Source organism: Peromyscus californicus, unplaced genomic scaffold, assembly GCF_007827085.1.
Source record: "Peromyscus californicus insignis strain IS unplaced genomic scaffold, ASM782708v3 Scaffold_10__1_contigs__length_136768540, whole genome shotgun sequence".
NCBI classification, from domain to species: domain Eukaryota; kingdom Metazoa; phylum Chordata; class Mammalia; order Rodentia; family Cricetidae; genus Peromyscus; species Peromyscus californicus.
This window is the reverse complement of record NW_026294391.1, coordinates 17,338,830-17,355,337: the sequence shown is the minus strand read 5'-3', so window position 1 is coordinate 17,355,337 and position 16,508 is coordinate 17,338,830. Positions and strand designations below refer to the sequence as shown.

Genomic DNA, 16,508 nt, shown 5'->3' with positions numbered 1-16,508 from the left:
GGGACATCTGTATGTCTAAGGGTATATAAATGGACATCTATAAGGTGAACAGAATAATATGGAAGCGGGGAGGAAGGAATATGACCTGGAGGAAGGAGTGGATTGTTGTGCAATGGTTTCTAACAGATATGACATAGCTATGGCACTTGAACTCTCAGCAGCTGATTATCCAGCTGAAGACCTGCAAAGGACTGGGCCTGTCAGCATTCTGTCATGGAGAGAGGAGGGGACCATGAGGTCTCATCCACCACTAAGGATATGAATGCTGTTGATAGTTGCTGGAGGAGGAAGAGATATTTTCTTCACTGGTAAGGTACTCATGTTCCAGTAAATAAACTCACTCCCATGCTTCTGTAAGCAGCCCTAATTAAACTCAGTCGCTAACAAAGAAAGAAAAGACATGATAATGGAAGGGGGACCATTGGGAAGAAGGAAATTAGCAGGAGCGGGAAGGTAGTAGTAAAGAGTTATGGGAGGGAATAAATACAATCAAAGTATATTATATACATATATAAGAATGTCATGAAACACATTATCATGTATAATTAGTATATGCTAATAAAAAGTAGCTCATGAAAACTATTGAAAGCTTTCTCATTGAACTTCTCAGGACCACTGAATTGTTGTACCTTTTATTTTCTGCTTATTTTGCTTTAATTATGTATTTCATGTGTTTAAGCTGTGTCCTTGAGGACAGGATCCTGCCAAATTCATATCTCAGGTGTAATGTTGGGCCCCAGGGAAATGCCCACTGATAAACTGCTGAATAAGAGACAAAAGGAAAGTAACTTCCCGAACCACCACCCCCCCACCCCCACCCCCCCCACACCCCCACCAATAATAATGTCAAACAACAAAACTGCCAAGATAAATCACTTTTATCTCTACAGGAAAGGGAGATCTAAAAAATATATAAATTACATTAGTAACACAACATAAGAAAAAACAAGGGAACAAACAACAGAGAAATCTGGATGATGCTACTCTAACCTATTTATAAAAAGGCCCTGCATCAGAAATCACAATCCTACCCACTTCTAAAAATATAGACATGTACAGAAGCGGTGGGTTTGTTTTTAAATTGTTTGCTTTTTTGTAAAAATATATTAAAGGTGAATAGAAATCCTCTCTGCCCTCCTATCCTGCCCCAGCTCTCTGCTGGGGATTGCAGATCAGAGGTAACTATCTCACCATGTTCTAAACCTTGGTTATTCCCAACTCCTCTCCACCTCACTTCACTTAGAACCTGAAACATAAAAACAAAACAAAACAACAACGACAATAACAACAACAATAAAAACACACTAGCTTCTTTGGAAAAGCATAACTCTGAGGGTAAACTTGCTTTTCATTGGAAACAACACAAAACAACAGGAGACTCTGAGAACCCAACTAAACTAAACAAAGCCCATCAGAGGCTGGGTTTCAGCTCCACAGAACCTTCTAACAAAGAAACAGAGGGAAAAGAGGCCTGGAATGGGTGGGGAGAGGGTGCTAGCAATTAGCTGCCTTTGAAAGATCAAGAGGGAGTTTTAATGGGTGAAAGGGCTAGGGACCTGTTTTTGGTGACAACAGTCAGCCTTTAGTCAGGAAGTTGCCCACATAGGGTCAGAGGCTTCTCCTGCTTCCCCCTTACTTCCCCACTACTGCCTTGAAATCTCCAAGATAAGCAAAGCTGAGTAGAAAGGAGGGAATAGGGACCTCACGTGCTAAGGGGGAGGTAGCCAGGCCTTTTGCCTTTGGTGTGACTAAAGGAGGACTGCTTGGCCCCTGGGGTCCCCAAGGTAGAAAAAGCAAATATGCTAAAGTACCCCTGATTCCAAGAAGGATGGAGGGGTGGATCTACAGAAAAAAGAAAGAAGCACAAACATAAAGATAACACAGAGGCCTCACAAATTCCCTGTGGTCTGCATCATAGCTGTTAAATCCCCCAGAAGCACTAGGCAAGCTGGGGTGAGGACGAGTAGAAGGTAGAGGACACTCCCACTTGGGCGGTGCCAAAATGGGTTGTTTGGAGGGGGCAGTCTCCATCAAGTTCAGATTGCCAGTAAGGCAAGACAAACGAGGTGGGGGCACTGTCTGGAAAATGGTGACAATCACAAAGGAAAGGAGAAAAAAAGTGGATCAGAAGATCTGCTATTTCACAGATGGGCATTGTTTCTAAATCCAGACTTGAACAGCCTATCTGCACTAGGCTTGAATATTGGCCTGTGGTCTGGAAGAATAAAGGTCCAAGGGTGAAGATCTGAGTCCTGAAGTCTTCTTCAGACTCCGAACTCAGACAGGGAAAGAAGCATGGAGAATCCTGGTAAATGACCCTGCAGGGTTGGGTTGTCCCACCACACCCCTCCAGAAGGTCCAGGCTGTGCTTTGTGGTATAGGTGGCAGGAGCAGGCTACAGAGCCAGAGTTAGCAATGTGACAGGTACTTCGGATTTCTAGGGGGTGGGTTTGTACCTGCTGGAACCCAGTTACAGCTATGGGAGATGATGGTCTACAGGTCGTCAAAATACAGGCAAATTCCTGAAGATCATCATGGGGCTTCATGTGCAGTCAGACAAAAGTAGTCTTCTCTGGTGGGCTAGGCAACAGTCATGGTCAAAGACTTGGGTATCTGCCTTTTTCCCCACCTTGAAAAGTAACAGGAATTTCCTTTTTTTCCCCAAAGACAGATAAAGTCAGTTTTTCTAGGCCAGCTCTGGAGATGGCCCATAATAGGGCAATAAAGGCCCTCTTCATTTTCCTCATGAAAAGAGGCAAAAGGAGATAAAGACCACAACCTTCTTTCAGGAACAAGACTGAAGGTAGGGCATATCCACTGGATTGGGAGGAAGGGGTAGGAAAACCAGGTGGAAGTGGGCAGGCTTAGAGACAGGGCTGGAGTTGGAGCAAATGTTGAACACTGGGCCTCTCACTACCTGATGGGTAAATTGAAGGGCCCAGGCTCCCTTTATGCTGCTCTTCATCATTCATTCCAATGTGGGGGAGGGGTGGGAAAGAGTACAGACAAGGTGGAAGGGAAATATGTGGGAGGAGCAGGAAAAGGTTCTTCTCAGTTGGAAACCTCTCCCATTTACCTGCTACTCATGGATATGGAAAAGGAAGGTAGGATACTCATAGCGGAAGTGAGAAAGAGAATTGGGGATAGTCCGTGCCTTTGGTCAGTCCCAAGAAAGCAGGACAATGCACCTTGTCCGGGGCTCATAGGATCCAGGAGTGCCCCGAGTTGACAACGAAGAAGGCAATGGGGGTGAAGGGGATGAAGTGGGACACGATGGGGCTTGGCTCACAGAAGTAACTTGCCATTTCTGTGGATTTTCAGGATGCGGCCGAGTCTCTGCTTTGCTGTGGCCAGGCCCTTTTTAGGACGCTTTCCTGTAAAGGAGGGGCAAAGCAGAGGCTTTATGAGCAACTTTAGCACCAACTGCTCTTGCACCACCCCTCCTTTGTTTCTCTCAACAGAGGTTCTTCATCCTTATGCCATATTGGGCAAGGAGCCCTCCTGAACTACTTCTATTCAATGCCACATGCTTGGCTCTTCCTTCTCTGTTTATGGCAGCAGCCATAAACACTATAGTTCTAGTTTTCTGGTTCTCCCCCGCCCCCCCCCCCCCCCCCCCCCCGACTTCTTTGGGTTCAATCATTTTCCTTAGAAAATTCTGGAAGGAGGTCAATATGCTTCCATGTTATTCATGTTATCCTGACCACCAGGGTTAGTGACTATAGTTTAGTGTCCCCATGGGTGCCATCCTCAGGGTCTTCTTTCATTAGAAACCCCCATTCTAGTCAATCCTAAACATCACACCAAACTTAGTATCCTTGAACTACATCCATACTCTAGGGATTGGGCTCTGGCCAATGAGAGGAAAAGGAGGGTTGGAATTCTCTCTCTCAGGCTTCTGTCCCCCCACATCAAATCATTTCTTATATCCTTATATGATCACAACTATTATTTCCATTTAGCACCTCTCTCCTCATTACTCTGATCAGAGGTCCTATGTTTGGGTTTCTTCACTCCTTCCTGAATCTATGGATGCACAGACTACCTACTTCCAATCCATCCTCCACTGTGACCACCTCTCCATGGCCTATTGAGCTCAAATACAAGCACCTGAAGTTTGGCTTCCAGTGTTCCTTCCTGGTGTTCTCATCTACTAGAGCACTTGAGATTTAGATTGGGAAGCTTTAAGATTGCTCATTTTAATCCCCATTTGGGTCACGTACCTTGTCCTGCCTGACTGCTCTGGGAGCCAACTGAAGGACGCCTCTGGGTCAGGAAGACTCCAGGGGCCATGGGTGTGGTGCTTCGATTTGCCTGAGCCATGCCAAAGGCATTAGGACGAGCAGTGTACTCATGGTCAGCAAGACTTCCTGACAGAGCCTCTTGTTTAGGCTCAGGAGGTGGCTGGGGTGAGGAGGAGTTGACAGGCTGGGGTGTAGTAGCCACTGTTGGTGCAGACACTGTCACAACGACATTGGAATCTTGAGGGCGAGGCTGTTCTGCCTCCTTCAGTGAAGGCTTCTTCTTGATATATTTCTTCTTTTGGGCCTTCTGCAGCTCCTGAAATACGAGCCAAGTCAGAGGGGAGATTAAAGAGTGAAGAAAAGGAAAAGAAAAATTTCCTAGAAAGTAAGAGACAATGGTTGATAAGTTTCTGCATCATGCCATTTCTTCCCCCATTCCTTCTAAATCTACCTTGTATGGCCCTACAACAAGGACCTTCCCAATACCTATGGTGATTTCTTCGGCATTGTGTAGCCTTAACTCACCACTACCACTTAATAATAGTACAATGGCAAGATTTTAAATGATTTTGAAGACTTGGGTTTTGGTGAACTATGGGCATTTCTAATAACTAAATTTACACTAGCAGCTTAGGTACTTTATTTATTTATCTTCTTATTTAATTCTTGTAACAGTCCTAAGCAGGGGAAAACTTCATTTTACAAATAACAAAACGGAAGTACAAGGACATTAAGTAGCTTAAGCCCAAACCCTCATGGAAAAGTAGTTAGATGTAGTATCTAACCCTGTTACAAAACTTCCCAAAATGAACTGAGAGTAAAGTGTGAGATTTCGAATAAGGCAAACCTGACTTCAAATCCAGGCTTCTGTTTTCTAAACTGTATGACTTTGGTTAAAGTTACTGATCTTTCTGAATCTCAGCTGCTTTGTCTGCTTTTCAGAGTTGTTAGAACGCTTAAATAATGACAAAAATATGTAACACATGAAAGGAACTCAGCAAGTAGTTCACTATTATTCTCTATTTCTTATACTATCGGTTTCCCTTTGCTGATCTTTTTCTTCGAACAGAGGACTTGACAGTCTCTTAGGTCACTGAATCTCATTATCTCCCTTTGGATGGAATAAATGAATACGAAGTTGTGCCACTTCTTCCACTACCTTGTATTTCATCCACTTATTGCTCTATGGATCTACTATCCACTGTGTAGTAGGTACCTGGATAATGGGCACGTGGAGCCCTGAGAACCTGGAAGATGGTGCTGAGAACATGTGAATAAATTTATTTTCTGAAATGCCACTCACCCACACATTCCAACTCTATGACTATATTTCATAGCTTTCTCTTGGCAACAAAAGCCTAGACCTGCCTTCAGAAGATCTGTTACGCTATGGATACCAGAGAAATTTATGGAGGATGAGAGTAATGGTATTAGTAATACATGTCAGACACTGTTCCTTAATTATTCACTGAATACTTTTAAGGATGAGAAGAATTATACTCCCATTCTAAGGATAAAGAAACTAGGGCAAAAAGGCTGTTATTTTCCTTTTGTTTATGTGCATCTGTGTTTTGCCTGCATGTGTGTGTGAGTGTGCAAGATCCTCTGGAACTGGAGTTACAGACTGTTATGAACTACCATGTAGGTGCTGAGAATTGAACCCAGGTCCTCTGGAAGAGCAGCCAATGCTCTTAACTGCTGAGTCATTTCTCCAGCCCTAAGTTACGTTTCCTAAGGTTTCAGATCCAATTAAGTTTTCAAGCTGAGATTCAGACTCTGCTTTCAGAATCTGCTCTGTTCAGTCACACCCTTACCAGGAATCTCTTTTCTCACCCATATTAAGAATGAATTCTGGCTGGGTGGTGGTGGCACATGCCTTTAATCCCAGCAGGTGGATCTCTGTGAGAAACCCTATCTTTGTTGTTGTTGTTGTTTTTTGTTTGTTTGTTTTTTCAAGACAGGGTTTCTCTGTGTAATAGTCCTGGCTGTCCTGGAACTCACTTTGTAGACCAGGCTGGCTTTGAACTCACAGAGATCCGCTTGCCTCTGCCTCTCGAGTGCTGGGATTAAAGGCATGTGCCACCACTGCCCAGCAGAAACCCTATCTTGAAAAACAGAAAAAAAATTATGTTTGCTTGTTCTCTGGTCTGACTCCATAAATTATGTCTTCATATCTAGATTACTTAGCTTAAATTTTCCTACTACTGTTGCTATTCTCTTTTGCATGTAAGTGGCAAGTGGATTACCTTATGATAGGAGTACTTTCATCTTGCCAAGTTCTTTGTTGTTGAAAAATCTATCAAGCTCCCAACCAAATTCAAACTTTCTGGCCTGACATTCATGGTATTTCACTATGTGACTACTTACACCTAGGCAATCCATAATGATTAAAGATTGAAGGCGAAAATGCCAATGAGTCTTACTTTACATCAAGTGTCATTCTAAGGAGGACAGACAGACAGACAGACAGACACACACACACACACACACACACACACACACACACACACACACACACACCTGCATTTAATCCTAAACAAAGCTCATGAAACAGTTCAGACAAAGAGAAATTTTATAACTTGTCCAAGTAGTAAAGCTAGGATGTAAGGCCAGTTATAGCTGTTCCAGAATCTGTTATTTTTTACGTGCATGCACACGCGCGTGTGGTGCCATAACACAAGTGTTAAGGTCAGAGGACAACTTGCAGGAGTAGGTTCTCTTCTTTACCCTGAGTGTCCTGGAATCAAATTTAGGTCTTCATGCTTGGTGGCAAGTGCCTTTACTCGAAGATACATCTGTCAGGCCCCACAATCTACTTCTTAACTATTACTTATTATACTCATCTCCCAACATGAAGTCTCCAATCCAGAAAAATCTCATTCATTCATTCATTCACTCATTCACTCACTCACTCCAACACTGATTTATCATGTGTGGTCATTAAAATGAGGATATCGACTTAAATACATCCCTACTCTCTAATAAAGGATGTAAAATATCTTTATGATCGTAAGTACCATGAGATAATGCTATATAGAAGTACAGAAGAAGATCAAGGAAATAAAGTGGCAGTAGTTAATGCGAATGGGCAGAAGGAATGTTTTACGCTAAGCCATAAAGGCATGAGACAATCTGGTACATGGAGTAAATCATGAACACTGTAGTGGAGTACGGTTGACAAAGGATGTACATTTGATGGCAGTCAAGAGATCAGAGAGAAGTTACTATGGAACAAACAAAGAGGGCTTTTTGTGCTATATCAAGGAGTAATATTTTCCTAGAATGCTCCCCTGTCCCCTCCCACACCCCCCCCAAAAAAACCCCAAAAACAAAAACAAAAAAACCAAAAACCAAAAAAACCCACCCTCTAATACCACCTCCAACTTCAAAGCCTCTTCTTTGAAGTAATTCCATCAACCCAAAATAGGAGTTATTCCTTAGAAAGCACTAACAGTAACTTTCATCTGTTTGTTTAAAGCAATAGAAAACCTTTATAAGTTACATCTTATGTGGCACTGATAAATGATGGGGAAATTTTAGTCAAAGAAGAGCTACTTGGCCTGCTTGATCTCTGCTGGCTCCCAATTAATAGTCTCTAAGATATTTCTCAGAAACTTTATATCTCTATAGAATATCATATGAAAAACAATTCTTAAATTTCACTTATATAGGATATAATTACTAAAATATATAAGCATTTAACTATTTCACTTTACTGAAAAAATCAAGTAGCATGTTATCTGAAGTTACAGGATATGATTTTGAATCTTGTCTCCTCAATTTACTGGCTGTCTTATCCTTGACTAGTCATTTAAAGTGAGCCTCATATTCTTCACCTGTAAAATGATGAAAATATCATCTATTGAACAAGACTATTGGGCATATTATATAGACATTGTACATAGGTGCACCTACCATTAACCAGATGTTCAGTAGTGCTCTAAGCTATACGATGTGGCATGAGGAGCTATGTGGACACTGTTAAGAAAAACTTCACCTCCAAATGCTCCTAGAGTTTCTGACCATACTAAATGTTAAAGCACATTGTAAACTACTGCTAAGAGGTAAAATTGATTCAGTGAAGGTGACCTTTTAGGATGAAAAATGGTGAATGTTTTCTCTTGAGAAGCAGGGGGTGAAGAGCCAGGTAATAATGTTTGATAAAGGGTATAAGAAAAACCTCTTTATAAAAGGCCAAATTCCAATACTAGTGGATGACTCAAACCTTAAGTGTACTCAATTGAGTCACTTCCTCAGGACTAAATCTAAAGGCAAATGACAGATCTAGTCTTTTCTGAGGATTTTCCCCCAATACATATTTTTACTTGTTATTTTATACATGCATGCAATGTATTTTGATCATATTCACCCATAACTCCCCTACCTCCAAAGCCTCTCAGATTCTCCCCAATCATGTTTCCCTCCCATCTTCATATCTTCTTTGGTTTTTTATTTTATTTATTTATTTGTTTTTGTTTTTGTTTTTCAAGACAGGGTTTCTCTGTGTAGTTTTGGTGCCTGTACTGGATCTCGCTCTGTAGACCAGGCTGGCCTCGAACTCACAGAGATCCACCTGGTTTGGCCTCTTGAGTGCTGGGATTAAAAGCATGTGCCACCCCCGCCAAGCTTCTTTGTTTTTTTTCTGAGAAACCGCGAAGCATGCGCTCTACCACTGAGCTACATCCCCCAGCACACTTCTTTGTTTTTTAAATAACCCACTGAGTCAAATTAATGCTGTCCATTATACATGGGTGGCCTTCCAGGTACCACACTTGTAAAGAAAACTTACTCTCCTTCCTCCTCCATCTGCAGGGATTTTATATGCTTATAACAGTAGGTGATATTAACAAGTACACTTCTCTGGGCCCTTTTGCATCCTAAATCATGTCAACTATGTAACCTATGAAAGTAGCTTGTCATAGAGCTGGGATGTAAAGGATATAAGAGGGGCTGAGGCTGGGTGGTGGTGGCGCATGCCTTTAATCCCAGCACTCGGGAGGCAGAGGCAGGCGGATCTCTGTGAGTTCGAGGCCAGCCTAGTTTACAGAGCGAGATCCAGGAAAGGCACAAATCTACACAGAGAAACCCTGTCTCGAAAAACCAAAAACCAAAAAAAAAAAAAAAAAAAAAAAAAAAAAAAAAAAAAAAAAGAGGGGCTGAGATGCTGCCAGATATAAAGATCAACGGCTATCCATAATAGTAGGATCCTACCAACCTAAAGGTCTGCATTTTGAGGTTCTAAGTCATCAGTAGCAAGGTCAGGGGTTGGGTATCAACACTTACCTGCTGGGCAAGCTTTGCAGCTGCTGCAGCCAAACCTGTCTCAATAGAGGCAACTCGGGTCCCCTCACGAACAGGACGGTCCTGCTTGGGCAGAGTTGGAGTCACACGGGCTGCAAGGGAAACAGGATGCTTAGCCATTTGCCAATTATATTCTCCAACTTCTGACTACTCCAAAGGTGATTGTATTGGTCTTCCTGCTTCTAGCTTTTCACAAAATCCTATTTAATGACCAAGGCATATATGAATACAAATTAACCTCATTGAACTGGCATTTAAAGTTGTTCATGTGCTTTTATGTCCTTGTTGTTCTTGGCTTACCTACTTTCCCAACCTTGTTTCTGCACCTACTGCTATGGTTCGAATGCCCCCTTCAAACTCATGTGGAAACTTAATGATCATTTTTAACAGTTTAGAAGGAAGAACCTTTAAGAAGCAATTAGGTTATGATGTCACTCTTCTCCTGAATGGTATAAAGCTATTACTGTAGGAGTGGGTTAGGTATTAAAAGGGGTGTATTTCAGCCGGGCGGTGGTGGCGCACACCTTTAATCCCAGCACTCGGGAGGCAGAGCCAGGCGGATCTCTGTGAGTTCGAGGCCAGCCTGGGCTACCGAGTGAGTTCCAGGAAAAGGCGCAAAGCTACACAGAGAAACCCTGTCTCGAAAAATCCAAAAAAAAAAAAAAGGGGGGGGGGTATTTCAACTATCTTTCCCCCACCTTCTTAACATGTGATGCCTTCTACTTATGGGACAATTTAGTATGAAGGCCTAAACCATGTCAGCATCATGCTTGTAGACTTTCCAGCCTCCAGAACCGTGAGAAAAATAAACTTTTATTTAGAATTTACCCAGTTGTGATATTCTGTTATAGCAGCAGAAAACAGACTAAACACGCTTATTTTCTGTTTCTCCAGATAGATGGCTTCCTTATTACACATCCAGTGTATGACTTTGCATCATCTTTCCCTCCATATTCATACTTACCATGTGAACTGCCTAGAGTATGTATTTTCCTTTTGCTTATTGAAAACATACCTATCCCTCAAAAGTATGCTATCTATAAAATCTCTTATACAAAATGTTTGGGACCTCCCTGATCCCACTGCTCTTTTCTCTCTCAGAATTTATAATCTGTACAAATGACATGATACATAGTAATATTACCTATTGAAGACTATTATTTTATATATACCAACCAACAAATGAGTTCTTAAAGATCATGGCATAACTTTTTTATAGTACCTTAACAATACTGAATTTAAAAAAAAACCCTGTTACCTGTTCATCCTTTTCAATAAGCATATTCTAGGAGAAACAAATATCCTCAGGTGGAGAAAGCAAGCTTTTCGTTACGAACAAATCCCAGCTGAAGTCCTCCGACATTCACACTCATGCTGTACATTTATACCATAGCACAACTGTGAAGGTCAGAGGACAACTTCTGGGGGTCAGTTCTTTCCTTCCAACATGTGGGTCCTGGAGATCAAACCCAGGTTGTTAGGTGTGGTGGCAAGTACCATTACCCACTGAGTCATCTCAAATGGCCCTATAACATACCTTTGAAAGGTAAGAATGTTTTGAATAGTCAGACAAAAGGAAAGAACCATTAAAACATGTGTATCCAAACACACATGAACATACACAGGCAGGCAGACAGACAGACACACATACACACAAGAATGCCAGCTTACAAATGTAGAAGGAGTGATAGAACTAAAAAATCCTAAGTTTGCAAGTCCTAATGAAACACTGGTTCTAGAGAATTGGGTATTCACATAGTACCTAAGTATTACTTTACAGGGTATATGCCAATCTCAAGAATGAAAACTATAAGCTGGGCGTGCTGGCACATGCCTCCCAGCAATTGGGAGGCAGAGGCCAGTGCATTCTCTGTGAGTTCGAAGCCAGCCTGGTCTACAAAGTGAGTTCCAGGACAACCAGGACTGTAACACAGAGAAATCCTGTCTCAAAAAACCAAAAAGGGGGGCAGGGAATTATAAACTTTTGAAATTGAGATAGCACCAACATATGTAGTATTCCAAGTATGAACTTTTGGGTTTTTGTTTGTTTGCTTGTTTTCTTAAGAAAGAATCTCACTATGCAGCCCTGGAACTTGCTAGGTAGACAAGGCAGGCTATCCTCAAACTCACAAAGAGCCACCTGTCTCTCTGTGTGGATATTAAAGGCAAAATCCAACACACCCAGCTCCAAGTATGAACTTTCATGTCATTAGTGACAATTATGGTGAAACAACATGAAATCACGTGGAAACAGGCAATTTGCAGCATTATTTGAGTAGTTAAAAAATTAAAAGTAAGCAAACTATTCACAGTATTTTGAGAGTTTAAAAAAGACAAGGATAGAAAAACTTAAATGATACCATGAGAAAAAAGAATATTTTACATAAATAACTCAGTCTCTCAAAAAGCAGTGATGTCACATGAAAGCAAGTAGACAAATCTAATATAGGACAATTTTATCAGTTTCTATAAGAAAACTAACAAAATCAAAAGGAACTGTTCTAGATTAAGAGTGATTTAAAAGGCACGACAGAGTCAAATGCCATATGGATTTTATTTAGAATCCATTCTAAGTAAATCCATTAAATATACAATGTTTTGATCAAACAAAGTTGGCAAATTATTTATGTGCTTGGAATTAGATACCATCATGTAGTTAATGAATAATCATTAATTTTATTATGTATAGCAGGACTATAGTTATGTGAGAAAAGCATAGGGGGAAATGATATATCTGGAGTGTGCTATAAAAGTCCTTGTTTAGTTAGTTACTGGCATTATAAAAGAGAGGAATTTTTGAATAAACCACATGTACTTTGGTAGACAGGTTATGCAGGAGATTGAAATTAATTCTTTAAGGGTGATATTTTGTCTGTTTAAAACATGATCTAAAGCAAATACAGCAAAAAAATACTAACACATAACTGTGTATCACAGATATCTGGGATATCTTAAATTTTCCTCTACAATCCAGTGTAGCATTTTTAAAATATGACCATGGCTAGGGATGTAGCTCAGTTGGAAGAGTGATTGCCTAGAATGCACAAGGCTCTGGGTTTGAGTCCCCCAATATCTCCTAAAACCAGGTGTAGTTGTGCATGCCTGTAATCCCAGCACTCAGGTAGAAGCAGAAAGATTAGAAGTTCAAGGTTATTTATGGCTATAAAATGAGTTCATATCTAGCCCGGGAAACATGATGCTCAGCCTCAAAAAAAAAAAAATCACAAATCTTTTGAAACATTTGTCTCTATCTCCAGAATTCTGCCAGGATTTCCCCCACCCCCCACCCCCCACCACCGCGCGCCTGCCCCAACCCATAGGCCCCTCCCCTCGCCACACCAACCTTTCCACCTAGCCAGATCTTATACATCCTTCTCCAGGGTCTAGCCCAGTAAGTTTGCCTGACTTTCCCCTCTATGTGTCCTGCCCTCCCCAACCAATCAGATCTAGCCTAGGTCCCACAGCCAGCTCTCCAGCTTAATCTGGCCACCCCTGCCTGTATCACTACTAATCTCTACACTTCCACCAAGACCTACCCTTCCTTCCCGATGCACAGGCCCCTCCCATACCACATCCAACCTCTCAGATGTACCTTCACACTCTAGGCTTGGGCCAGGACACATCCTGTACATCAGTGCAGTCTTTTCTGTCTAACTGACTTCGTTCTACTTAAGCCATTCACAACCTCTAGATACAACTAGCCTACATATCCTCTCTTGTACCCCAATCTGGTCTGCTGGGGTCCAGATGGTCTGCAGTTGTTTTCTCAGCACAAACCCTGACCCAGATGTGGCCCCTTGACTGTAGAAAACTGCATAGGAGGAATGTCCTCTGGGGTAAAGCAAGGCCACAAGGGAAGGAAAGTTTGGAAGGAAGAACTCAGATAAGAAGGCCAAAGATACTGTTCATATAAGCTCTGCTTGCAATGCTAACTCCAGTAGCTAGCTAAATAATATATAAAAGCGGTGGGAAAAATAAAATTGTTCATTCTTAAAGTGAATCCAGAGTCTATGTCTCTGTCTACAATTACCCTATTTTCCAGGTCCCTGTGATGCCTATGGCTGTGCTGGCCAAGGCACTAATCTGTTCATATCAGACACAGAACAAAAGAAGTCCACATGCTCAAATAAAAAAATACAAACAATATGAAAGATCATGACCAGATCTTCCCTTCAAAATGTAACAGTCCTCTAAAAATGTTTGCCAATGAGATTACCTAGATGAATCCCAGGATACAATTTAAAAGAACAACCATAAACTTCATCAAAGAATTCCAGGAGTTTAAAGAAGATACAAAGAAACAGATCAATGAAATTAAGCAGAATAAACTTCTGAGTGATGCCCAAGAAAACACAAATATAAAGTTGATGGAAATTGCAAAGACAACCCAGGACTTAAGAAAGGAATTCAACCAAGAGAGAAACATTGAACAGGACTCAAGTTGAAATGAAGAAGGAACTGGAAAACACAATAGTCTAACTAGCGACTCTGAAGGAAAGCCTTACAAGTAGAAAGAAACAAGTAGAAGATATACGAAAGAAGCAAGGAATATGGAAAAGTTTTTAAAAACACAAGAAAGGAACATACAGGAATTGTGGAACACTATGAAAAGACCAATCCTTCCAATTATAGGCAAAGATGAAGGAAAAGAATAGAAAGTCAAGGGCATAGACCAGATCATGAAACTTCCCTAAATTAAAGGAAAAACCAACCAACCAACCATACAGATAGAGAAAGCATACAGAACACAAAATAGATAGGACCAGAAAAACTCCTCATGACATATCATAATTAAAATACTAAGTATATAGCACAAAGAAAGAATACTGAAAGCTGCAAAAACAAAACAAAAACAACCAAAAACCACAAGTCACAAATAAAGGGTAACATCTGATTTCTCAATGGAAACTTTGAAAGCCAGACGAGCTGAGAGCAATGTATTCCAAGTTCTAAAAGGATCATGATGAGCAAACTAGACAGGAAAACTATTTACCATGGTTTAAAAAGCAAATTTCCCACGATATAAACAGCCTAAAATTATATTCAACAAACCAAACCTAAAGAAAAGACAGGAAGTAATATTTTGGGCTAAAGAGAGGAATGAGCATAACCAAGAAACTGTGGGAAGAAATATGAAGCCATAAGGACAAAACTACAAAATAACAGTAGGAATACAAATACAAAAAAATCAACAACACGATGACCACAATTAACACATATATTTCAATAATAACTTTAAATATTTTTTTTTTTGGTTTTTCGAGACAGGGTTTCTCTGTGTAGCTTTGCGCCTTTCCTGGGACTCACTTGGTAGCCCAGGCTGGCCTCGAACTCACAGAGATCCGCCTGGCTCTGCCTCCCGAGTGCTGGGATTAAAGGCGTGCGCCACCACCGCCCGGCATAACTTTAAATATTAATGGCCTCAATTCTCCAATCAAATGACAGGCTGACTGCATGGATCAAGAAACAAAGTCTATTTGTTGTCTACAAGAAAAACAGCTTTAAAGATAGGAACCACCTTAGAGTAGAAGGATGGATAAAAGTACCCCAATCAAAGGGGCTGAAAAGCAAGCAGGTATTGCTATCCTATTATCTGACAAAATAGACTTTAAAATAAAACTAATCAGAAGAGATGAAGAGGGATACTTCATTCTAACAGGGGAACATTTAACTAAGACATTACTATTCTAATCACATATGCACCAAACTCTGGTATGTCCAACTTCATAAAAATATGTACTACTGGATTTATTTAAAGACATTAACACAAATCCTTACTTTCTCTAACAGGTAGGTCACTGGGTTGAAAAATAAACATCATTAAATGGCATCATACATCAAATGGACCTAACAGATACCTACATAATATTCTACCCAAACACCAAAAAAATACACATTCTATTCAAGTGTCACACAGAAGCTACTTTAAAAAGACAACATCTTGGGACACAAAACAAATTTTAAAAACCCAAAAAGATTGAAATAACTCCATGTATCCTATGTGACCATAACAAAATAAAACTTAAAATTGACAGCAAACAAATGACTAGTAACTACACACACTCATGGAGACTAAACAACACATTACTGAATGATGAATGAGTCAAAGAAGAAATAAAAAAAAAGGAAACATTTCCTGGAACCAAATGAAAATGAAAACACAAATTAACAAAACCTCTGTGACACACTGAAAGCAGTCCAGAGGGAAATTATAACTCTACATATGTGCATTTAAAAAGTGTATAAATATACACATCTAATTTAAAGGAAAATTTCTCATCTGGGATGACAATGCTCCCTTCAAAAGCCAAAGATTATCTACCAAAAACCCCAACAACAGTCATGAGAAGCCCTCTTTTGAGTTGTTGGTCAGGACTGTCCAAGGAAATCCCAAAACATTACAGGCTATTGCTATTGCCTTTGATTGCCCCCAACCCAGAGGTGGAAGGCAAGTCCTTATTGCTGAAGACAGACACCATGCACCTCAGACACATGGTCCAAAGGCCCCTGAGCTGGGACTGATGTGAAAGCCTCTTCTCTGAGGACTAGCTTTCATAACGCCATAAGGTGCCATGCAAGCTTCCAAAAGAGGGAACCAACCAACAGTCCTACCCAGCTCTGATGCCTGTGAGCCATAGCAACAACCAGCATGGCACAATAACCCTAAGGGTGCAGTAGTGGCAAACATACCTTGGTGGTAACCAACAGCTCTCTAATTGGACTTTAGACCCATTCAAAAAGAGGTAAATCATGTCTGATACTGGAAATCTAGCCAACTACCCATGGTTAGTAAAGTCAAGAATCTTGGAGGACCTAAAACCACTTTACTGATTTACAATCCCTAAATACATTCTATATATTTGTTCTTATACTCACAGATAAGTGTATTCCTTACTGTGCATCAGGAAAACTTCTCTTTGCAACAACAGATGTAGACCATTGGAGAAAACCACAACCAATTAA

The 16,508-nt window shown here is 40.8% G+C and overlaps 1 protein-coding gene across 4 annotated transcripts in view; it reads right to left on the bottom strand.

The window, feature by feature from the left end:
• Positions 1 to 860: 860 nt before the first annotated feature.
• The window catches only part of Phf8 (PHD finger protein 8), a 101,463-nt gene continuing 85,815 nt past the window's right edge, over positions 861 to 16,508 (bottom strand). For all 4 annotated transcript variants that reach the window (XM_052758711.1, XM_052758621.1, XM_052758879.1 and 1 more), the window contains 3 exons: positions 9,528 to 9,637; positions 4,224 to 4,560; positions 861 to 3,374 (listed from right to left, as the gene is read on the bottom strand). In XM_052758711.1, coding sequence (XP_052614671.1) covers positions 3,286 to 3,374; positions 4,224 to 4,560; positions 9,528 to 9,637 — 536 coding nt within the window. In that variant the 3' untranslated portion in view covers positions 861 to 3,285. The remainder of the gene's footprint in view (positions 3,375 to 4,223; positions 4,561 to 9,527; positions 9,638 to 16,508) is intronic.